This window comes from Oryzias latipes, chromosome 2 (genome assembly GCF_002234675.1).
Source record: "Oryzias latipes chromosome 2, ASM223467v1".
NCBI lineage: Eukaryota > Metazoa > Chordata > Actinopteri > Beloniformes > Adrianichthyidae > Oryzias > Oryzias latipes.
Genome location: NC_019860.2, coordinates 8,595,624 through 8,620,410, shown reverse-complemented (window position 1 = coordinate 8,620,410; position 24,787 = coordinate 8,595,624). Strand labels below are relative to the sequence as shown.

General features: G+C 39.5%; 3 protein-coding genes across 6 annotated transcripts in view; 2 read left to right on the top strand and 1 right to left on the bottom strand.

Moving 5' to 3' along the window:
- LOC110013798 (gastrula zinc finger protein XlCGF28.1) overlaps nt 1-24,787 on the top strand; it is a 989,290-nt gene that overhangs the window by 432,402 nt on the left and 532,101 nt on the right. The window lies entirely within an intron of this gene.
- LOC101169839 (NLR family CARD domain-containing protein 3) overlaps nt 1-24,787 on the bottom strand; it is a 1,010,604-nt gene that overhangs the window by 585,011 nt on the left and 400,806 nt on the right. The window lies entirely within an intron of this gene.
- LOC105355408 (NACHT, LRR and PYD domains-containing protein 12-like) overlaps nt 1-24,787 on the top strand; it is a 768,227-nt gene that overhangs the window by 656,389 nt on the left and 87,051 nt on the right. Inside the window, exons 6-9 of the mRNA XM_023961860.1 lie at nt 44-163; nt 2,552-2,671; nt 5,095-5,214; nt 7,621-7,740. Coding sequence (XP_023817628.1) covers nt 44-163; nt 2,552-2,671; nt 5,095-5,214; nt 7,621-7,740 — 480 coding nt within the window. The remainder of the gene's footprint in view (nt 1-43; nt 164-2,551; nt 2,672-5,094; nt 5,215-7,620; nt 7,741-24,787) is intronic.

The following is a 24,787-nucleotide window of genomic DNA, read 5'->3' as shown; positions in this document are numbered from 1 at the left end:
ATGCAAAATTTGCATCAACACTCTGATGGTTTTGTGTTTGCAGAGGTCAACAGGTCACACAGAGAGTCCAGTCTGCAGCCTCCAGCTGTGGATCCATGAAGAGTGACCACTCCAAAGGGATTGCTCCAAACTTCAGAACTGAACCAGGACCTTCAGACTCACAGTAAGAAGCAGTTTCTAGTGAACAAAGCAGAGTTCAGTTCTCAGCAGGAACAACAATGTTCTCATCAAGAACATCAGCTGATCCATCCAGGAAGGTCAACCATCTGCTGTGAGCGCTTTAGGTCTGAGAGGAAAGAAAAGAGTTGGACAACAAAGCTATAAGATAAGATAAAATAGGACTTTATTGATCCCCGGGGGGAAATTAGGTCACAAAGCTCTCAGTCTGTGACCATGTTAGGAGAAACAACAAAGATCAACTCAGCTTTGAGCCCAAATTCCAGTTCATGCTAACGTTGTAGCAGAAAAAGTCTTGTCAGTGCAAAGGGCAGTGAGAAACATCTGCAATTATTCTATGAAAACAGTCTGGAAAAAGAAATGTCTTCAAGCATTACCACAATGTTCAGGTTAAATGCATGAATACAACTATCTTCAAATTACTTAAAAAGTTGATTTTCTCCAAAAAAGAGAGCTTACCATGCCCCCGAAGAAAACCCAGGAATACGAAGACCTCAAGAAGACTCTTGACATTATTCAAGAAACGCTGAAAAGTTTTATGGAACAAGTGTCGGCTAAGCTAACGCCACTTTGGGAAATGATGGAAGAGTTCCGAAGATTTCGGGCTCAAAACGAGCAGCGAGAAAACCGGGTCGATATTCTGGAGAAAAGACTGGACGATGTGGAACAGCAAGTAAGGATGAATAATGTCATTTTCACTGGAGTACCAATCAAGCCTCGAGCGAAACTGACAGCAGGAGCAAGCACTGCTAATGCTAGCGCTAGCGTAGCTAGCAGTGCTAATACAGAGATCGGCGCAGAGTCTCTGGAGCAGCAAATACTTTCATTTCTCACATCTAAAGGGATTTCCATGGATCTCAATACCATCGAGACCTGCCACCTGCTCCCCAGGAGAAAGGAGATGGATAAACCAGCGATCCTCATCAGGTTTGTGAATCACAAACACAAGCTAGCTTTGATGACCAAAAGGAAACACCTGAAAGGTTCGGCTGCTTATCTGAACGACCATCTGACCAGAAGGAATGCTGAAATCTCAAAACATGCACGGCTTCTCAGGAAGTGTGAGCAGATTGAGAACACTTGGGTTAAAGGCTGCAGGATTTACGTCAAACCGCTCGGTCCAGAGGACCGGTCCAAGGTTCAGGTTGTGAACACCATGAAAGACTTTGAAAAGTGTTTGATCACGGTCGTCTGAAACAACATGGAGTAATAAACCAAAGAGCCAAACAATTTCAAGAAATATGACACGTGGATTCCTCACTTTCTCTGTATGTCTGACGTCACCTGAATAACAGCAGAGCTCTGACCTGCAGACAACTTGACCTCAACTTTCACCGCAGCTGATATCAGCTGAAGAAGGATATGGACCTGAATCTAATGTCTGCAGACATAACATCGAAGAGAACTATTAACTGTTTAAACCCAGAAGAACGGCTGTTATCAGTAAAAGAAGAAATACCAACCTTGGACTATTGACAGTTTATGGACCCTTTTTATTTTCCCTTACAGCATTACTTTATTATAAAAAAAATTACAAAAAATATATATATATATATATATATATATATATATATATATATATATATATATATATATATATATATATATATATATACAAAAATATTTAAAAAAGTAAAACAAATGATTAATCACTTATTGAAAATTGTTAAATTGATTGACTTTTAATGATATTACTTCACTTGCTCCAAAAATTGATAAATTGATTCAAAAATCTTTCCTAATGTAGCATAATTTTGCACATGTTTTTAACTTTTAATACTTGATGAAATTTGGCTATGAAAATTCCTGAAACAGTGTTAAGTGTATTTTACTGATATAGTATTATGTTTTAATTATATGAATGACTTTTATAAGTAACATAATCTGCATATATTTCAGATGACTGATCTGCATTTGCCATGTTGATTTCTAAAATAGTTATTTTTGACGTAATACTTAAGTAATTCCTCTTTGGCATGTGCTTTATCGATACCTTATGATTCTTAATTCTGTCTGATAAAAGCTAGGATTCGGATATTGATAAATCATGTAATAAAATGGTTATAGTATAACGGGGTGGGATTATATAAGTTCTCTTCCTTCCACTCCCTTTCAAGCAATATTTATTAATATGTCTAATTATCCTAAGTTTGATTAGTTACTGTATGAATGTATAACTGATGATTATATTGCTTTTGTGTATTATTTCTACTAAATTGCTTGAAATAAACCATTTCAAATCAAATCAAATCAAAAATGTTGTTTATCGGTATAAAGACATTATAAACATCCATCTCAAGCTGTTCAAATCTATATTATATATATTTATAAATGCAAAATTTGCATCAACACTCTGATGGTTTTGTGTTTGCAGAGGTCAACAGGTCACACAGAGAGTCCAGTCTGCAGCCTCCAGCTGTGGATCCATGAAGAGTGACCACTCCAAAGGGATTGCTCCAAACTTCAGAACTGAACCAGGACCTTCAGACTCACAGTAAGAAGCAGTTTCTAGTGAACAAAGCAGAGTTCAGCTCTCAGCAGGAACAACAATGTTCTCATCAAGAACATCAGCTGATCCATCCAGGAAGGTCAACCATCTGCTGTGAGCGCTTTAGGTCTGAGAGGAAAGAAAAGAGTTGGACAACAAAGCTATAAGATAAGATAAAATAGGACTTTATTGATCCCCGGGGGGAAATTAGGTCACAAAGCTCTCAGTCTGTGACCATGTTAGGAGAAACAACAAAGATCAACTCAGCTTTGAGCCCAAATTCCAGTTCATGCTAACGTTGTAGCAGAAAAAGTCTTGTCAGTGCAAAGGGCAGTGAGAAACATCTGCAATTATTCTATGAAAACAGTCTGGAAACAGAAATGTCTTCAAACATTACCACAATGTTGAGGTTAAATGCATGAATACAACTATCTTCAAATTACTTAAAAAGTTGATTTTCTCCAAAAAAGAGAGCTTACCATGCCCCCGAAGAAAACCCAGGAATACGAAGACCTCAAGAAGACTCTTGACATTATTCAAGAAACGCTGAAAAGTTTTATGGAACAAGTGTCGGCTAAGCTAACGCCACTTTGGGAAATGATGGAAGAGTTCCGAAGATTTCGGGCTCAAAACGAGCAGCGAGAAAACCGGGTCGATATTCTGGAGAAAAGACTGGACGATGTGGAACAGCAAGTAAGGATGAATAATGTCATTTTCACTGGAGTACCAATCAAGCCTCGAGCGAAACTGACAGCAGGAGCAAGCACTGCTAATGCTAGCGCTAGCGTAGCTAGCAGTGCTAATACAGAGATCGGTGCAGAGTCTCTGGAGCAGCAAATACTTTCATTTCTCACATCTAAAGGGATTTCCATGGATCTCAATACCATCGAGACCTGCCACCTGCTCCCCAGGAGAAAGGAGATGGATAAACCAGCGATCCTCATCAGGTTTGTGAATCACAAACACAAGCTAGCTTTGATGACCAAAAGGAAACACCTGAAAGGTTCGGCTGCTTATCTGAACGACCATCTGACCAGAAGGAATGCTGAAATCTCAAAACATGCACGGCTTCTCAGGAAGTGTGAGCAGATTGAGAACACTTGGGTTAAAGGCTGCAGGATTTACGTCAAACCGCTCGGTCCAGAGGACCGGTCCAAGGTTCAGGTTGTGAACACCATGAAAGACTTTGAAAAGTGTTTGATCACGGTCGTCTGAAACAACATGGAGTAATAAACCAAAGAGCCAAACAATTTCAAGAAATATGACACCTGGATTCCTCACTTTCTCTGTATGTCTGACGTCACCTGAATAACAGCAGAGCTCTGACCTGCAGACAACTTGACCTCAACTTTCACCGCAGCTGATATCAGCTGAAGAAGGATATGGACCTGAATCTAATGTCTGCAGACATAACATCGAAGAGAACTATTAACTGTTTAAACCCAGAAGAACGGCTGTTATCAGTAAAAGAAGAAATACCAACCTTGGACTATCGACAGTTTATGGACCCTTTTTATTTTCCCTTACAGCATTACTTTATTATAAAAAAATTACAAAAAAAAATATATATATATATATATATATATATATATATATATATATATATATATATATATATATATATATATATATATATATATATATATATATATATATTAATATATATATACAAAAAATATTTAAAAAAGTAAAACAAATGATTAATCACTTATTGAAAATTGTTAAATTGATTGACTTTTAATGATATTACTTCACTTGCTCCAAAAATTTATAAATTGATTCAAAAATCTTTCCTAATGTAGCATAATTTTGCACATGTTTTTAACTTTTAATACTTGATGAAATTTGGCTATGAAAATTCCTGAAACAGTGTTAAGTGTATTTTACTGATATAGTATTATGTTTTAATTATATGAATGACTTTTATAAGTAACATAATCTGCATATATTTCAGATGACTGATCTGCATTTGCCATGTTGATTTCTAAAATAGTTATTTTTGACGTAATACTTAAGTAATTCCTCTTTGGCATGTGCTTTATCGATACCTTATGATTCTTAATTCTGTCTGATAAAAGCTAGGATTCGGATATTGATAAATCATGTAATAAAATGGTTATAGTATAACGGGGTGGGATTATATAAGTTCTCTTCCTTCCACTCCCTTTCAAGCAATATTTATTAATATGTCTAATTATCCTAAGTTTGATTAGTTACTGTATGAATGTATAACTGATGATTATATTGCTTTTGTGTATTATTTCTACTAAATTGCTTGAAATAAACCATTTCAAATCAAATCAAATCAAAAATGTTGTTTATCGGTATAAAGACATTATAAACATCCATCTCAAGCTGTTCAAATCTATATTATATATATTTATAAATGCAAAATTTGCATCAACACTCTGATGGTTTTGTGTTTGCAGAGGTCAACAGGTCACACAGAGAGTCCAGTCTGCAGCCTCCAGCTGTGGATCCATGAAGAGTGACCACTCCAAAGGGATTGCTCCAAACTTCAGAACTGAACCAGGACCTTCAGACTCACAGTAAGAAGCAGTTTCTAGTGAACAAAGCAGAGTTCAGCTCTCAGCAGGAACAACAATGTTCTCATCAAGAACATCAGCTGATCCATCCAGGAAGGTCAACCATCTGCTGTGAGCGCTTTAGGTCTGAGAGGAAAGAAAAGAGTTGGACAACAAAGCTATAAGATAAGATAAAATAGGACTTTATTGATCCCCGGGGGGAAATTAGGTCACAAAGCTCTCAGTCTGTGACCATGTTAGGAGAAACAACAAAGATCAACTCAGCTTTGAGCCCAAATTCCAGTTCATGCTAACGTTGTAGCAGAAAAAGTCTTGTCAGTGCAAAGGGCAGTGAGAAACATCTGCAATTATTCTATGAAAACAGTCTGGAAACAGAAATGTCTTCAAACATTACCACAATGTTGAGGTTAAATGCATGAATACAACTATCTTCAAATTACTTAAAAAGTTGATTTTCTCCAAAAAAGAGAGCTTACCATGCCCCCGAAGAAAACCCAGGAATACGAAGACCTCAAGAAGACTCTTGACATTATTCAAGAAACGCTGAAAAGTTTTATGGAACAAGTGTCGGCTAAGCTAACGCCACTTTGGGAAATGATGGAAGAGTTCCGAAGATTTCGGGCTCAAAACGAGCAGCGAGAAAACCGGGTCGATATTCTGGAGAAAAGACTGGACGATGTGGAACAGCAAGTAAGGATGAATAATGTCATTTTCACTGGAGTACCAATCAAGCCTCGAGCGAAACTGACAGCAGGAGCAAGCACTGCTAATGCTAGCGCTAGCGTAGCTAGCAGTGCTAATACAGAGATCGGTGCAGAGTCTCTGGAGCAGCAAATACTTTCATTTCTCACATCTAAAGGGATTTCCATGGATCTCAATACCATCGAGACCTGCCACCTGCTCCCCAGGAGAAAGGAGATGGATAAACCAGCGATCCTCATCAGGTTTGTGAATCACAAACACAAGCTAGCTTTGATGACCAAAAGGAAACACCTGAAAGGTTCGGCTGCTTATCTGAACGACCATCTGACCAGAAGGAATGCTGAAATCTCAAAACATGCACGGCTTCTCAGGAAGTGTGAGCAGATTGAGAACACTTGGGTTAAAGGCTGCAGGATTTACGTCAAACCGCTCGGTCCAGAGGACCGGTCCAAGGTTCAGGTTGTGAACACCATGAAAGACTTTGAAAAGTGTTTGATCACGGTCGTCTGAAACAACATGGAGTAATAAACCAAAGAGCCAAACAATTTCAAGAAATATGACACCTGGATTCCTCACTTTCTCTGTATGTCTGACGTCACCTGAATAACAGCAGAGCTCTGACCTGCAGACAACTTGACCTCAACTTTCACCGCAGCTGATATCAGCTGAAGAAGGATATGGACCTGAATCTAATGTCTGCAGACATAACATCGAAGAGAACTATTAACTGTTTAAACCCAGAAGAACGGCTGTTATCAGTAAAAGAAGAAATACCAACCTTGGACTATCGACAGTTTATGGACCCTTTTTATTTTCCCTTACAGCATTACTTTATTATAAAAAAATTACAAATATATATATATATATATATATATATATATATATATATATATATATATATATATATATATATATATATATATATATATATATATATATATATATATACAAAAAATATTTAAAAAAGTAAAACAAATGATTAATCACTTATTGAAAATTGTTAAATTGATTGACTTTTAATGATATTACTTCACTTGCTCCAAAAATTGATAAATTGATTCAAAAATCTTTCCTAATGTAGCATAATTTTGCACATGTTTTTAACTTTTAATACTTGATGAAATTTGGCTATGAAAATTCCTGAAACAGTGTTAAGTTTATTTTACTGATATAGTATTATGTTTTAATTATATGAATGACTTTTATAAGTAACATAATCTGCATATATTTCAGATGACTGATCTGCATTTGCCATGTTGATTTCTAAAATAGTTATTTTTGACGTAATACTTAAGTAATTCCTCTTTGGCATGTGCTTTATCGATACCTTATGATTCTTAATTCTGTCTGATAAAAGCTAGGATTCGGATATTGATAAATCATGTAATAAAATGGTTATAGTATAACGGGTGGGATTATATAAGTTCTCTTCCTTCCACTCCCTTTCAAGCAATATTTATTAATATGTCTAATTATCCTAAGTTTGATTAGTTACTGTATGAATGTATAACTGATGATTATATTGCTTTTGTGTATTATTTCTACTAAATTGCTTGAAATAAACCATTTCAAATCAAATCAAATCAAAAATGTTGTTTATCGGTATAAAGACATTATAAACATCCATCTCAAGCTGTTCAAATCTATATTATATATATTTATAAATGCAAAATTTGCATCAACACTCTGATGGTTTTGTGTTTGCAGAGGTCAACAGGTCACACAGAGAGTCCAGTCTGCAGCCTCCAGCTGTGGATCCATGAAGAGTGACCACTCCAAAGGGATTGCTCCAAACTTCAGAACTGAACCAGGACCTTCAGACTCACAGTAAGAAGCAGTTTCTAGTGAACAAAGCAGAGTTCAGCTCTCAGCAGGAACAACAATGTTCTCATCAAGAACATCAGCTGATCCATCCAGGAAGGTCAACCATCTGCTGTGATGCTTTAGGTCTGAGAGGAAAGAAAAGAGTTGGACAACTCTTGAGGACACAAAGCTCAGTCTGTGAGGATGAAGCAAACAGTTGAACTTTTCTCTGACCTCAGTCCAGACATGAGCTCCAAACACAGCTAACGTATCATTTAGGCTGCCTTTACACTCCATGGTTCAAGTGACCCAATTCCGATTTTTTCCTCTCACGTGGCACAGATCGGATATGATCGGTGAACATGTAAGCAGGACCTAAGCGCATGGATTCCGTTTTTCTCAGATCGGATACAGGCCTCTCTCATATGTGGAAATAAATCGGAAACGAATCGGATATGTGCATTTGCGTGTGCCATGTAAGCAGACAAATCGGATATTCCCCAGTAAATGAGAGTCGTACGTGAGTGACATCAACTCAGGACACCACCAACTGAGATCACATGAGTTATTAAGGTGCTTTTTGTGCGCCGATGTTGCTGTCAGCGTGTTACCTTTCAGCCTCAGGCTTCAGACCGTAGTTGGAAACCGCTGTTATGTCCGGTCCGGACGCAAACGGTAACTAATGAAGCGGGACATCGTTGCTATGGAACAGGCCGTTTATTTCTTTGGGGCGCGTGTATGATGGGGACCATGTGTGTGTGTGTGTGAGCGCGCGCGTGTGTGTGTTTAGGAGAGGAGAGGGGGTGTGAGCGCGGAGTGGGGAAGTGTCGGAGAACCGTAAATTAAAAATAAGGTGTCTCGCCCAAAAGTTTTGGAGTCTTTCTTAACCCACTCTGCAGGCTGAGGGTTCAGAACGGAAAAGAGAACCCCGAGGCAATCTCCCGTGTGTTTCTGACCACGTTCAGGAAAGAGAAGTTATCGCGCAGGAAAGGTTCAACACTTGGATCAAACTGCAGCACAACGTCTGCAAAAACTTCCTCATTCAAAACTCAGAGAGAGCTGAGCAGCCGTCTTTCTTTTCCTCACGCGTGCATCCCCTCAGAAGAGCCCAAGGTAACGCCTCCTTCCGTCGCCGCCTTGCCTCCATGACAACCGCAATCACAAAAGTCCAAAAGAGGTCCGCGGAAGGCGGAAATGCTGCTACGTAGTCCTCAGAACATATATGTTTGATAGTTTCAGCATTGTATAGTGTAAATGCAAAAATCAGATACGGGTCACTTTAAAAGATGATGTAAGCGGGTCGTCAAAAAAATCGGATATAGTCAGAAAATCGGATATGAGCATCAAGACCTGCAGTGTAAATGCGGCCTTAGACCTTCAGATGGACTAGATCTGCTCTGGTTTAACCTAGAAACACATTTGCTCACATTCAGCACAGTCTGGATAACAATATCTGAGTCTGAAGATCAGAGAGGATCTGCTCCACGATCAGAGTTAGTCTGGAACTTCCCACTGACTGCTTTGATTGTTGTTCACTAACGTTTCTCCTTAGTGTCCACAGAGAGAAGAAGAGGAGGGGACCCCAGTCTGCAGAAAGACCCAGAGCTGGTGAGTCAGAGCCTGATCATCTGCTGATGGATTCTTCTGGAAACATGTGGAACACTCATGAAGGAGCTTTCTTCTCTGCTCTTTCAGCAGATGTTGGTCTGCAGGAGATGTTTGGAGAACATCAGATCAGTCTGAGGAGCAGAAGTGAACATGTGGCTGAAGGAACTGAAGAAGCAGGAAGAGAAACGCTCTTCAACAGGGTCTACACTGAGCTCTTCATCACAGAGGGACTGAGACCAGAGGGTCACACCCAACATGAGGTGATGCAGCTGGAGACAACCACCAAGACCAACCAGCTCCATGACACTGCAATCAAGAACCCAGACATCTTCAAAGTCTTCCCTGACCAACACAGATCCATCAGAGTGGTTCTGACCAGCGGAGTTGCTGGAGCTGGAAAAAGCTTCTCAGTGCAGAAGTTCACTCTGGACTGGGCCGAGGGCTTGGAGAACCAAGACATCAGTGCTGTGGTTCCTCTGTCCTTCAGGGAGATGAACTTGATCAGAGATGAGCAGCACAGTCTTCTCACTCTGATCCAGCTGTTCCATCCAACACTCCAGAAGATCCCAGCAGAACAGCTGTCTGTCTGCAAACTTCTGTTCATCTTTGATGGTCTGGATGAAAGCAGACTTTCTCTGGACTTCAACAACAGTCCTGTGGTGTCTGATGTCTCACACAAGTCCTCAGTCAACGTGCTGCTCACTAACCTCATCCAGGGACGTCTGCTGCCCTCAGCTCTGGTCTGGATCACTTCCAGACCTGCAGCAGCCAATCAGATCCCTCCTTCATGTGTGGACAGACTGACAGAAGTCCGAGGCTTCAATGATGCTCAGAAGGAGGAGTACTTCAGGAGGAGGTTCCCAGATGAAGAGCTGTCCAGAAGAATCATCTCCCACATCAAGGGCTCCATGTCCCTCTACATCATGTGTGAAGTTCCAGTCTTCTGCTGGATCACTGCTGTGGTTCTGGAGAACCTGCTGACCACAGAGCATAGAGGAGTGCTGCCCACCACCCTGACTGACATGTACTCCCACTTCCTGATGGTCCAGACAAAGAGGAAGAAGAACAAGTACCAGCAGGAACATCAGACAAGTCCACAAGAGCTGACAGAGACTGACAGGGAAGTTCTTCTGAAGCTGGGGAGGCTTGCATTTGAACATCTGGAGAAAGGAAACATCATGTTCTACCAAGACGACCTGCAGCAGTGTGGTCTGGATGTCACAGAGGCCTCAGTGTACTCTGGAGTTTGTACTGAGATCTTCAGAAGAGAGTGTGAGGTCTTCCAGAAACCGGTCTACAGCTTTGTTCATCTGAGCGTTCAGGAGTTTCTGGCTGCAGTCTACATGTTCCACTGTTACTCCAACAGGAAGGTAAAGGTCATTAAGGAATTCCTGAGGAAAAAAATGGAGAACCCATCCCTGGATGAGTTTCTGAGTAGAGTCATGGAGAAATCCCTGCAGAGTAAAACTGGACACCTGGACCTGCTGGTTCGCTTCCTTTATGGTCTCTCTGTGGAGTCCAACCAGAGACTCTTAGGAGGCCTGCTGGGTCAGATAGAGAAGAACCCAGAAACCATCCAGAGAGCCATCAACAACCTGAAGGACATCAACATCAGTGGATTCTCTCCTGACAGAAGCATCAACATCTATCACTGTCTGATGGAGATGAAAGACTTCTCAGTTCATCAAGAGATCCAAGAGTTCCTGAAGTCAAAGAACAAATCAGAAAAGAAACTCTCAGAGATCCACTGCTCAGCTCTGGCCTACACTCTGCAGATGTCAGAGGCGGTCCTAGATGAGCTGGACCTGAACCAGTACAACACATCAGATGAGGGTAAACGGAGACTGATCCCATCAGTGAGGAACTGCAGAGAGTTCAGGTGAGTCCAGAAGTGATTGTGATGATAAATCAGATCTGTGTTCAGATTGATTTACAAAGAATGAAAGGTTTGAAATTTATGGTAAGTAAAAAGCTGAAGCAGAAACTGATTCTTTCTTCTGATCCTTTTGGTTCCTTCAGTTCAGTCAACCATCATCTGCATACATATAGTCTCTGTTGAAGATCTGAGTCTAACACACAGCAGTGCCGATGGAAAATCAGGGAAATATGTCTGAAATCTGATTTTGAATGTGTTAGTATTGATTTGTTTAGCCAGTTCCATTGACAGGATTTATGTTTTAGACGTCTTCTATTTTTCGGGATTCCTATTTTTTAGATGCCTCTTGAAAAAGTTCAACAGAAAATCTTCTATATAAACCCAGGCTTTTGGAATCTGAAAATTTAATTTCTTTTGTAACTAAAGTTTTATTGTGAAAGTCCTTACTGATCAGACCAAAATAGCAGTTTGGACTGCAGAATGAAGCCTAGCATCACAGCTAACTTGTAAACCTGCACAGGTCCTTTTCCTCCACACTGAGGTTCTGGAATCCATTGAAGAAAGTCCACACGGGATTTGATTCACCTGCATGGATTAAGCAGGTGTCTTTTAAACGATTTAAACTTTATTTATTTTATTTATATTCCTGCTGTTTAGTCATAGTGTGGCTCTAGAACCATGAGAACCATGATGTTCCTGATCAAAGCTAGCTAGCGTTCAGCAATTTGTATGCAGCTTCTTATGTCTGTGGAACATCAACAGCTTTATTGTTTGATGTGTGTGTGAACTGTGAGGAGCATGATGGGTCAAAGGTCAGAGTGCTGGCATCATGGTCTCCTGAGGCTCCTGTGGAGAAGATTTCTGGCTAATGAGACAAAAAAGAATCAGAGAAGACACTTCTCTGTTTCCTGTTGAAGCTCCACCCCCTGGCCTCTTTCATTGCTGTTTCACTTTTCCAGACAGTCTGTGAACACAGCGCTTAAACAAACAGAGCTCTCCCTCTGAACACATGACAAAAGCCTGAATGTTGAGCCGCATGTTCTAAAGGGAATGGAGTCAAAGAAGCTGTGAGGCAGAAATGACAGAGAGGAACCTGAAGGAGGTGAAACAGACCTGACTGAGCTCATCATGGAGTTCCACAGAGGCCGATGATGAGTCACTGGAGGCAGGTGTGTTTACGCAGAGAAGCAGAAAAAGCCTTCAAGATGGTGGACTTGAGGACTGGAGTTCAGAAACACACAGACTAAAGCTGTGGGTGTTTCTGAAGGTCACCACGAGAGACAGACCATGATACTTCCACCGCATGCAGCTGCAGAGACAGGGAGAGGACCAGGTATCAGCAGCTGTGGATGCAGACAGTTGTTCATGGATCTCTCAGCACAGACAGCTGCATGTTGGCAGCTCTCAGATCACTGACAGACTGAGGGCAGCATGAAGCTCCATGGAGCTCCACCTTCTCCTCCAGCTGCAGATGAAAGAAAGATGAAGGTCTGAGACAGACTGATGAGGAGGACAGTTTCATGATGAAGATGAAGCTCTGATGAAGAGAGAAATGTCCAACTGGAACTTCATCACTGAATTCATCATAAGATCACCTGTTTCTGTCTTTGTTTCTCTTTACAGACTTCCAGGATGTGGACTCTCAGAGACTCACTGGGAAATTGTGGCCTCAGCTCTGAAGTCCAACCCGTCCCACCTGACAGAACTGAACCTGAGCAACAACAACTTGGAGGTTTCATCCATGAAGGTTCTCTGTTCTGGACTGGAGAATCCAAACTGCAGACTGCAGACTCTGAGGTCAGAACATTGAAGCTGCTGGTTGGTTCATTTCTACATTTGTAGTTCTTCACTGAAGCTGAAAGGTTTGGAATTAAAGGTTTTCTGGAATTTCCAGAAATTGAACATCTTTGATTCTTTGAAGAGTCTGCTGTGGAAGAAAACAGTTGCTTAGATTTTCTTAAGAACAAATTTGTTTCCATGGCAACAAAAGGTTCAGCTGTTGAAACATTTGACAGATTTCTGAGTTTAAAGAGCAGGGCTCCAGACTAACTTTTTTCACTAGGAGCACAGTGGCCCCTAACTGAAAATTTTAGGGGCACAACCAGAAAATTTAAGGGCGCATAACCGTAAATCAACATGCTGACCAAATCTACTAATTTCCACTGTATTACTAATAAATACTTTAATAATAGATACAAAAATTACAATGTGCTGTTTCTAATTTAGTGTCACATTTTAATCTGCACTTTTGAAAATGCAACAACAGGTAAACTGACAGCACCATCGCTGTCATGACAGTACAAATACTAGACAAAACGGATGGAAATGTATGTTGGTGACACCAAATAAGTGCAGCCAAGATGCACAATAAGCGTGTTTGAGGTCACCCAGGTGGACTCAACACTGCGCAGATCAGAGACATGTATTTTTGTTTTTGCTCCAGTATCTCTTGTCAATCAAAACAAAAATATCACGAGAAAGGGGCGGTGCAAGACCCCAACCTGAGCGAATGCAGCTGGAAATTTAGTACTGAACTGACTGAAAGCTGCCCTAATGACTACAAAACAATGCATTATGGGACATGTGTCCTGATGGTTTTTGTAGTTCAGTGATCAATCAAAATAATTTAAAATACCAATTCATTAAAAAGGGCTACATACATTACAAAACATTAAAATAAGTATAAAATATATAATAACACAGATCATACTGAGGGAGAGAGGAATATTAAAACTAAATTGAATGTTAAGGACAACTCCAATTTCCTGTTGTCCGTCATTCGCCTTCACCCCCCCCGCCTGGTCTCCCCAACGATCCAGGCGCGGCGCTGGATCATCTTAAACACGTATATCGTTGCATTTTTCCCACGTGTTTTCAGTTTGTCTAAGACTAAATCTTGTCACTCGCACATATTTAATGGTCAAGCCCCGTTAGCTGTCACGCATGTAGGTGTGGGACATTTATTCTCCTCAGCTGACCCGACTCCCGCAGGAGGGGTGAGCTGCTCTGAGCCGTGCACCGTTTGTTGTCGGGGGTTACACGCCGCGGCGCGCTTAACCAAAACCCTAAAACCCTCCTCCAGGTCTGTGCGAGCCAGAGAAAAGTTCATCACGGACTGCATGTATTTAGAAAATGACGAGCGAATAAATACGTTCTAAAGGAAAGTAAGGAAAGTAATGTGGTCCGGAGAGGGAGGGGGCGGTCAGGTTACCTGCTTTCAAGCCCTGTCATTGTCCCGCCCCCAAGAGTCATATACCCCACTGTGATTGGTTGGTCAGCTCTGCGCACGACAATGAAAAAGTGTCTTTCATACAAACTGGCGGGCCGAATTAAAATTGAACTTTCATATTAAGGCGGGGGCCGCAAAATATCATCTTGGGGGCCACAAGTTTTAGACCCCTGCTGTAGACTCTGGCACTGGTACACTAACCACAGGTCGGAAGAACGAATCAATAGTTCACTTACTCATAGCTCAGACGCACATATCAGGTTGTGATGATATTTGTCTCTGTTTCCTTCCCACAGATGTTTACGCGCGTGCGATTATCTCTAGGCCCCTCCCCCTCCACGCATTTTAGCCACTCACAGTGGCTTTCCCTATTCTTCTCACACGCATTGGCCGCCTCACAGACAGGTATCACGCGAGTGTGTGCTCACGTTTCATGAGTATGTATGCGAGTGTGTGTGTCTGCCTGCGTGCGTGTGTGCTCGCGTCTCATTGATTATTTCATTGATCATTGACGTGCCCCTTCTACGTTTGATGTATTAAAAATACGAAGGGTGGGGGAGGCAAATTTACTGGTCGCACATGTGCGACTGGATGTAAAATTTTGTCGCACACTCTCAAATTTTGGTCGCAAAATGCGACCAATTGGTCGCAGTCTGGAGCCCTGGGGCCTGTTTCAGAAAGGAGGTTCAACCAACTCTGAGGTTGAACTTGAACTCTGAGTTGGTCAATCGGGAGATTAACAACTCTGAGTTTTCTGTTTCAGAGAAGTTGATTGGAGTTAGGTTAATCAACTCTGAGTGGACTGATTCGGAGGTGAGCGTGAGCACCGCGACTATAAGAAGCCATCATCAATGGAGCGCAGATATCACGAGTCACCATGGCAACCGTGAAAAAAAGAGGTCTGCGTATTTTTCGCCAGCTGAACTTGAAGTGCTGCTGCAGAGTTACAGTGAATATGAGCACATATTCCAGAAGAAAAGCAAAACCGCTGCATCTGCAAAACAGAGACAGTTAGCGTGGGAAAACATAGCTGCTCAAGTTAATGCCTAAGTTTGCATTTAAATCATTGTTATAAAATATTGGCTGTAATAACTTTTTAAATAGTGTAAGGAGTGAAATAAAAATGGCGATATTTAGGTGTAGTTTTGAAGTGTTATTCCTGGTGTAATTGCATGAAATGCTGCATAGTGTACAGAACCAATCTGGGGGAAAATGCATTTAACGTCGGTAATGTTTAGAGGACTTTTTTGTTAACCTCCCCCTCTTGCAAACGTTGGTCAGTTTAATATTAATACATGCAATTGTGTTTTTAAAAGTGAACTTTTGTCTACTGTTGAACCTTTCGCTGCGCGAAGACTTCTCCTTTCTTTTCTCTCGTCTTTCCGACCGTGGTCAGAAGCGCAGGGGAGATTTCCTTCAGGGCCGAAGGGAATTCTCCTTCGGGGTTCACTTCCCGTTGGAAACCCTCAACCTCCAGAGCGGATAAAGAATGACTCCAAAACAGTTATTCTGGGAATGACACCTTCTCTTTATTTAACTAAGTGCTCCGTCCTCCGAACACACAATATATTCCACGCACACACCTCTGCTCCGTGCCCACCCCCCCCCCCCCCCATCTGCACCTGCAATCGCCCCTCCCCTTGTCTCTCGTGGATCGCACCCCGCTCAGCACACACACGCTGCAACACTACCTTTGTATTGATCAAGTGGTATAGGTTTATACGGGATTAAGACAGTAAGCAGTGCTAGCAAATTGTGTTTCCAAAAAGTAATTGTTACATTAATCTAATTCAATGTCCCTGATTTCATTTTCATGTAGATGCAATCCTGCAGGAATTAAAAGAACATGGCAGCAGCTAAAAGTGAAAAAAAAATCGAGTCAACTCAAAATCCTCGTACGAGGTAAATATAATTCTCTACGAATTAATGCAGCCTCCTCGTCTATTGGGTCCTCCAAAAAAGAACAAGCCATTCTTGTCACTTAGACCGTCTCTGTGTGACGGAAATGTGGGCAATGAAGGTTAAAGCGAAAAATACTGCTTCGTCTTTAAAAAGGGGAGGGGACCGGCAGAAACTTTGAGTTTAGAGAATAAAACCTGCTCCCGACCAGGTTAGGTTCACAGCATAAGTAACCATGGACACTGACTCCGGATAGAAGTTACCTCTCTTTCAGAAACGGGTTTGACTTACTCTGCTTTCTCTGGTTTAACAAACCTCCCATTCTGAAACGGAAAACCCAGGGTTTCCCTGATTTCAGGGTTAATGCACTCAGAGTTTACACTTAACCTCCTTTCTGAAACAGGCCCCTGAAGAGTCAAAAAAACAAACAAAAACTCAAACTAATGATAGAATAGTCATCCTGATCAAACCTGCCTGAAAGCTGACTGAAGTCAAAGTTCAAATGAGACACAGCAGAGCACATGAGCATGCACACAGACTCAAGTGTGAGTGCAGACTAGAGAGGGAAAACACAGAATGAAAGAGAGTTTTGGTAAAGAGACATGAAGGAATGGAGTAAACCTGCAGGGGCATATCTGTAGCTGCATATCAGTTTAATGTCAGACAATATTTTGGTAGCCTGGTGTCTACCAGGTTGAAGTTGGCGTCTGATGTTTTTTTATATTTTTTATTTCCCAGTTTCTGTTCAAAATAAAAGGGTTCTGATAAGTCTTCAGAGCCAAAGGCTTCTAGGCCAACTTAATGGGTGTATTAGCATGTTTTCCAAAGATAGAAATTCAAATCAGATTGATTTTTTTCCTCAGGAAAAGATTAGGATCAACAAAGTTAAGAGTAAAGCGATTATAAGATTAACAATATTTGATAAAGGATTACATGCAAATGTAAAGAGAATTAGTTTACCGTCGGCACACTGCACCACATCAACACTTCTCTCAGAGATCAGTGGTCTAGAGTGTCAGAATATCTCAGCATATTTATAAGGTGAAAGATTTTGTTAAATTCCCATTCATTTTTACTCCTGCAGTCGGGTGCACTGTATCGATTTATGTGTGAGTGGACGCTAAATTTGGTCATTACTCTGTGCATCAGTGACGTGCGTTGAGGTTGATGGCTGGTGAGGCACTGTCTCCTCTAGAGTCAGATTTATAATTGAATATTTCACCATTCTACCAACAGTAGGTAACGGCATATAAGATACACACAAGATATTTATCCTACAGAGAATATGTCTTTTATAGACATGGATAGAACACTCTTCTTGTGCATAAATTATTCAAAAATTCTGTATAAAGATCTCCTCAGCACACATTTACCTTTGACCCTCAGTAACTATTTCAGGTATTGATCTGACTTTGAGTTCACAGATGAAAATAAAGATGTGTTTGTACTATTTATAAATTACTTTTATAAAATTTTGTTTTAAAAAATCAGAAAAAAATTCAAAAAGTCAAATACATGAGGTAATTCTGTGTAAAACAAAGTGTAACAATGTAGTTGATATATAATGTTTGTGACTCAAAAATTATATTTTGGCCCTCGAGTGGAGGTAGTTCAATTATTTAAAATCCAACAAAAACATGCTCAAAATGCTCCCAAACATGTTCAATCTCAGACTGAAATAAACAATGATTCTCCATCAAAAACAATAGAGGTCAGGCCTGCACAGTAGGAACATTCTAAACTACCAGAAGAAATTCTTATTTATTTATTTATTTAATATAGGGGACGGGAGCCGGTTTAGCTCGTGCTGGTTTGCGGCGCCTTCCGTCCGTGAAACCAGGGTTTGAATCCGGGTTGCTCCCTGTTCCCTTCTCTACTTCTATGCCGGTCCCAAGCCCGGTTGCTTTGAGAGGGTTGCTTCAGGAAGGGCATCCGGCGTAAAACATTGCCAAGTTTACCAGGCGACTCGTTCGCTGTGGCAACCCCTGATGGGAAAAGCCGAAAGAGAAACAACATTTAATATAGGGGACAGCGCATATTAATAAACATTTCTGTCAATATGCCAGAGTTAGCCAAAGGGCTATTTTTCTTCTGCAGTCCCTGGGAAGATGTTAAAATCACCCTAAAAGATCAAAGTAAAATTACATATTTACATAACATTACATACATATATTAAACAATGCATTCAATAAAATAAGCAGTTAACCTAAAAACAAATTAGTGATAAAACAATCCAAAATCACACAAATGTAAGAACATACGTGCTCTTAAAAGATATGACAGTAGCGAGGATCAGCGAGAGGAAATGTACTCAATGTTGACAGCTCTGATTGTCAATGAGCCATTTCTTTAATTGTGTCTTGAATAAATAATATGTGTTTTGATTTCTGATAGTAACAGGTGTGAAGTTCCACTCAGTAGCAGCTCTAACAGAAAAAGCAGTCTGACCAAAAACACTTTTTCTGAAAGGAATGATACAGTCTCCTCTCACTGCACTTCGAGTTTGCTGTGATCTGCTGTCCGGATGATAATAAACTGGTGAAGAGAAGGGGATGATAAGCCATGAAGGATTTTGTATATGAGACAGAGATTTGAATATTTGACCATGTTGTCCCAACTCAGTAAACCATGTTTTTGTAATATTGTACAATGGTAAAATATGTTGGGTTTTTTATCCAAAGTTTTAACAGTTTGTTTGTATAATGTTTGGAGAGGTTTTAAAGATGTATTGCAAGCCTGTGACCAGACAGGCAAACAGTAAGTGATATGAGAGAAAATCATAGAGTGCATGTACATTTTTGCTGACTATGTGGACATCTGATGGCGAATGTGTCTAAAATTACTGAGGTTGAATTTGATTCTGTTGCAGACCCTTTTGATGTGTAATTTGAAAGACAGCTTTGAATCCATTATGGCACACCCAGATATTTGTATTCTGATTCAATCTGTAGCCTCTCCTGAAACAAAAACATCTGGTTCAGCAGTGAGATTATTATTGGACTTGGTGAAAAACATTGCAACTTTTTTAGATGTGTTTAACTGCATACAAGAATACTTTAACCAAGCTGTGATGTTAACCATGGCATTGGTGAGCTTCTCAGCCACATGAGAGGAATTACTGCCATGAGCATAGACTACAGTGTCATCAGCATACATCTGCACAGAAACATCAGGACAACTGGATGGAAGATCATTAATGTGCAGTGAAAATGGCAAAGGTCCCAAAATTGATCCTTGGGGAATACCAGTTTGGCAAACTGATAGCTGCAGATTTAAATGACTGCACTTTGACCAATTGGGAGCGGTCAGTGAGGTAAGAGTCAATCCATTGCAGTGAATCAGGAGAAAAGTTAAAATTGCGTAATTTTGACAGTAAGATTTTGTTTTTAACAGTGTCAAAAGCCTTCTTAAGATCCAGGAAAACAGCACGTACAACCCACCCTCGGTCCAGCAAAATCCGGATATTTTCAGTGAAAAAGCAGGTAGCGGTCTCCGTTGAGTAATTGGCTTTAAAGCCAAACTGCATAGGATGTAGAGAATAGAGTGTGGTGTCGAGGTGGTTTATAATTTGTTTAGCTACCAGTTTTTCTGCAATCTTTGACACTGTCGGAAGAATGCTAATGGGTCCGTAGTTGGACATGGAATGAAGGTCTCCACTCTTAAAAATGGGAGAGACAATGGCTGGTTTCCAAGTGCTCGGGCATGTTTTTTGTGAGAGGGATAGATTGATGATTTTGGTAATGGGGCGTGTCCGTGATGAACAGAGGTCCTTGAGCATCACTGTGTCCAAGCCAAAAATGTCTTTACATCTGGATGGTTTGAGTAAATTGATGGTCTGTGATACATCGTATTCTAAGATGTTTGTGAAACTAAATGTTTGTTAGCTTGCGTCTATTGAAAGTTTGTAGGTTTCCAGAGGTGTGAAACAGTTCGCTATGTTGGCCACAGAATCAAAGAAATAATTGTTAAATGCCTCTGCTATGACTTGAACATTGTTTGTTAGTTGTCTGTTTATTTTAATTTCTAGAATGTTTTGTTCTTTGGGGCGATCACCTGTCATTTTTCTTATCTGGTTCCATATTATTTTAGAGTGTCCATGTGATTTTTCAATTATTGTAAGGAAGAAATCTGCTTTTGCTTTCCTTAATGATCTTAGCACCTTATTTCTCAGTATGGCAAAAAGACCTCTGTCATGGGTTAATGTTTTATTTGCTTTTTTTAAGGCTTGGTCTCGTTCTTTCATGAGTTTTAGGATGTCAGAGTTTATCCATGGAACAGTGTTTTTCTATGGTTTCAGAGAATTTGCTTTCAGTTCATAGTTAATTCACAGGATGTTGACAAAAATGTTTGACAATTTTACGTTTGCTCTGTAAAACTTAAAAATTTGTTTTCAAACAAAATGTTTTGGTTTTAAATGGTACTGTTCAAACAGTTTAGTGTTCTGTTTTATTGATGTCGTCTTTTGAAAGCTTTTGCTTTTGCTTTAATTTTCAGTTTAGTTTGTTATATAGATGACTTCTTTATCTAAAAAACTGTTGCTTCATGGTCCTTCAGTACATCTGTCATGTTTAAAGTATGATAGGAAATACATATCTATATCTAGACAACCTCCTGATAACACATTTCTCTTTTAAGCAGTGTTCCAACTTGACAAATATAGTTCTTTGGTTAATATTGTAATAAACATAACTATTTTATACTGACGACACAAGAACAGCTCGTTAGCTTAGCATCATAAGCATCAGTAGCTGCGGTTACTTGTTTAAAATATCTTTGATCGGGTCAAGGATTAGATTAGAATTGAACTGTGTAATTATTCCCATGAAAAACCTTATCAGATTATAACAAACATACGCCACATTTTCATTTGGAATAAATCATTTTGACATGCACAGAATGATCAAAAATTCAGTAAATGGCCGTAGTAGAAGAAACTGCAAATTCTGTTGTAAACAAACAAAGCTGCAGCCCAGAGCAGGATGATCTTCTAACCGTGTTTTTATTATTGTTAGGATAGTTATTAAGTGCTTGTTTGCTGATAATGTTTTTTAAATTCGTGTGGCCAATGAAGATCTAGAAGAAGGGTTAGGATTAGACTAATATATGCCAACAACAACATTTAGCTTCGGATGAAGTTAATAATAATAATAATTATAGGTTTGTTCTGTTTCTACCCTCCCTGTTTCCTTAATTATCCCCCCCTCTCCACTCCTTTCCCTTTTTTCTTTTTTCACACACTATTCCCTTCCGCTCACCTAAGCTGCCACATAACCCAGCCACTCTACAATAGTACTGATATGCACAACACACTCAGACACTCAGCATGTCCAGCATTACATCACATGCACTGTACATTACACATAAAGCCTCATAGCAACATCAAGCACACCATTATGTGTACATATTTACTCATTTTTGCCTCAATCAATAACATACAGTTTCTAGCATTCACCTCAACAGCAGCATGTCCGCCCTAAGGTTAGTTACTTGGAATGTGCACGGAGCTGGAACCAGAGAGAAGAGACTTAAAAAAAAAGATCTTTTAAAAAATTAAAAGATCTCAAAACTGATTTTGCGTTTCTTCAAGAAACTCATATGTCTAGTTCCTCAGTGAATATTCTCGCCACAGCAGATTTTCCCAACGTATATTCAGCCTGTTATAATTCTAGACAGAGAGGAGTAACAACTATGATAAATAGGGAAATTAAATTCACAGAAACTAGTACAGTCATAGACCCAGAAGGAAGATTTATAATAGTCACTCTTTCCACTCAAAATATGCAGCTGTGTTTAGCTAATGTGTACGCCCCCAATGTAGATGACCCTAAATTCTTTCATTCCTTCTTCTCTGTTCTCAGCACTGTTGTCACTTTAAACTGCCACTTTAACCATCTCATTGCTCTCTGCACTGTTTAGAATACTGTTATTCTTCTTATTATTGCTGTCTTTTTATCTATTTTTTAAGTCGTTTATTTATTTATTTTTTATATGCTGCTATCACTGTGGGGTGAGAGGAAAGCAATTTCATCTGTGCTGTATGTCTTTATGGATGCAGTACATTTGACAATAAAGCCGACTTTGACTTTGACTTTGACTCTGCGCTATCTGAACATACAGACAAATCGCTAATTATTGCGGGTGACCTCAACATGTGTTTAGATCCAGAGATGGATAGGCTAAATAACACAGGAAATCTTAGAATCTGGCAATCCACAAACACTCTTAAACAGTACATGGAGGATTTTGGTCTTCGTGATGTTAGGCGTTTATTCCATCCCACAAAGAGAGCTTATACCTTTTTTTCCACAGTTCATCAATCGTACTCCAGGCTAGATTATTTCTTGGTTAACAGCTCCTTGTTGAGCATAGCTACCGAAGCACAGATCCACCCCATTAGTATGAGGGGCCGTATAAGACATTATTTATTCTGAACCATTCACATTCATACATTCTTGCTCTCACAGTCATATATACTCTCTTTCGCATACATATATTCTCTTACGCATCCATATATTCTCTCTCTCACATTCATACATTCTTGCTCTCACAGTCATATATACTCTCTTTCGCATACATATATTCTCACTTGCACATCCATATATTCTCTCTCTCGCATGCATATATATTACTTTACACATACATACATTCTCACTCTCATTGTCACTCTTGAAAAAGAATGTATGTATGTGAAAGACAAGTATATATGTACGTGTGAGGAAGAGTTTATATGTGTGTGTGAGAGAGGAGTATGCATGAAACGGAAGTGACTTTGCATGAAAAGGAAGGCACTTTGAATGAAAAGGAAGGCACTTTGCATGAAACGGAAGGCAGATGATTTCTCGTGCTCTGATTGGACGAGAGGCCGCCACCTCCCATTTTGAACAGACGCTAACATGAACCAATAAGAAGGCCATCGGAACCTTAAGAAATATTTTATCTTCACCTCAAGTGGTCACAAATCTGTCTGCATCTCTAGAGACACAAAGGAATGTCTCAAATACCAATAATGGTAATAGAAGTGCCACCGAAACAGAAAATCCGTATCCACCTTATTCCTAGCCCCCATGAGCCTTTGCGTGAATTATGGGCGACACTTCCTGTAGACGCTGGAACACGCATTTACATTAAAACAAATTCCTCTTGTTTTCGATCCATAACTACATATAAATGTGGGAAAACCAGCTGTCATTTCTTAAAAAAGGCAACGGTGAGGTGGAGATGAAATATTTGTTAAGGTTCCGATGGCTGCAGGACCCCCGTGGCTACTTCTTGCCGGTTCGTTTTTTTTTAAAAATAAACTTTATTAACAATATATTGCACATACAAAATACCAAACACAAAACTCCACTGTGTGCAAAATACAATCTTCACGTTCGCAATGAGAATGAACAAAAAAAACAATGATAACCATGTAAAACAGGTTATGCAAAAAGAAAACAAAAATAATAAGGCAAAGGAATCTGTTAAAGTTTCAGGAGAGACCATGTTTCAACTGTTCTGACAGCTTTTTTGTTAGTGGAAGATTTAATACTGTTCACATACAAAACCATTTCTTTCTGAAAAACATAAAACACGTTTTTTTTGTTGGCATATTTACATTTGTGTATAAAGTATTTAGCCATAATTATAAGTAAATTAACTACATATATTTTTTCTGCATTAAGTCTTCCTTGTGTAAAATATCCAAAAATAATATGCTCGTAAAATAATCTATAATCTTCACATAGATGAGTTCTTATAAAATGTATCACATCTTTCCAAAATAGTTGAGTGAAATAGCAAAACCAAATAAGATGAGGCACAGTTTCTGGTGAGGAATGACAGAATGAACAGTTTATGTCCAGATCTTTTTTAAACTTAGTAAAGAAATGTTTCACTGGATAAAATTTGTGAAGAATTTTGAAAGAAATTTCTCTGATTTTATTGGTGATGAAATACTTTTGTGGCAGGGTCCAAACCTTTTCCCACTGAATTCTACATCCAAAGCTGTTCCAGTATGAGATAACATACGGTTTTGTGGCAATCTCATTTTGAAACAGAGAACGGATACTTTGATTATTACTGCTAGCTGAAAAACATACCTTTCCACACCACAAGTCTGTTAATTTGGGATTTATTGCTTGTTCATGTTAGCGTCTGCACTGTAATCCCTAGCGAGTTGACTGAACTTAAAAATTATTTTGTAACAGATTACGCAACAGTTTAGTTATATTATTAAAACTTTTAAGTTAACATTTATTAAAAGTCATATTGTCAGTTGGCTTACATTTGTATTATTTCATATAAAAAATATTAAGATTCCTCAACTTATAAAAGAGAGACTAACTATATTTTTATATTACTCAACTCATAAAATATGTAAAATTCACTCAAATGCTTTATAAATTCTTTAACTCATTAAATGTGTAGCATTGAAAATATTTAAAATTCTTCAGCTTAAAATGTATTCTAAACAGAGA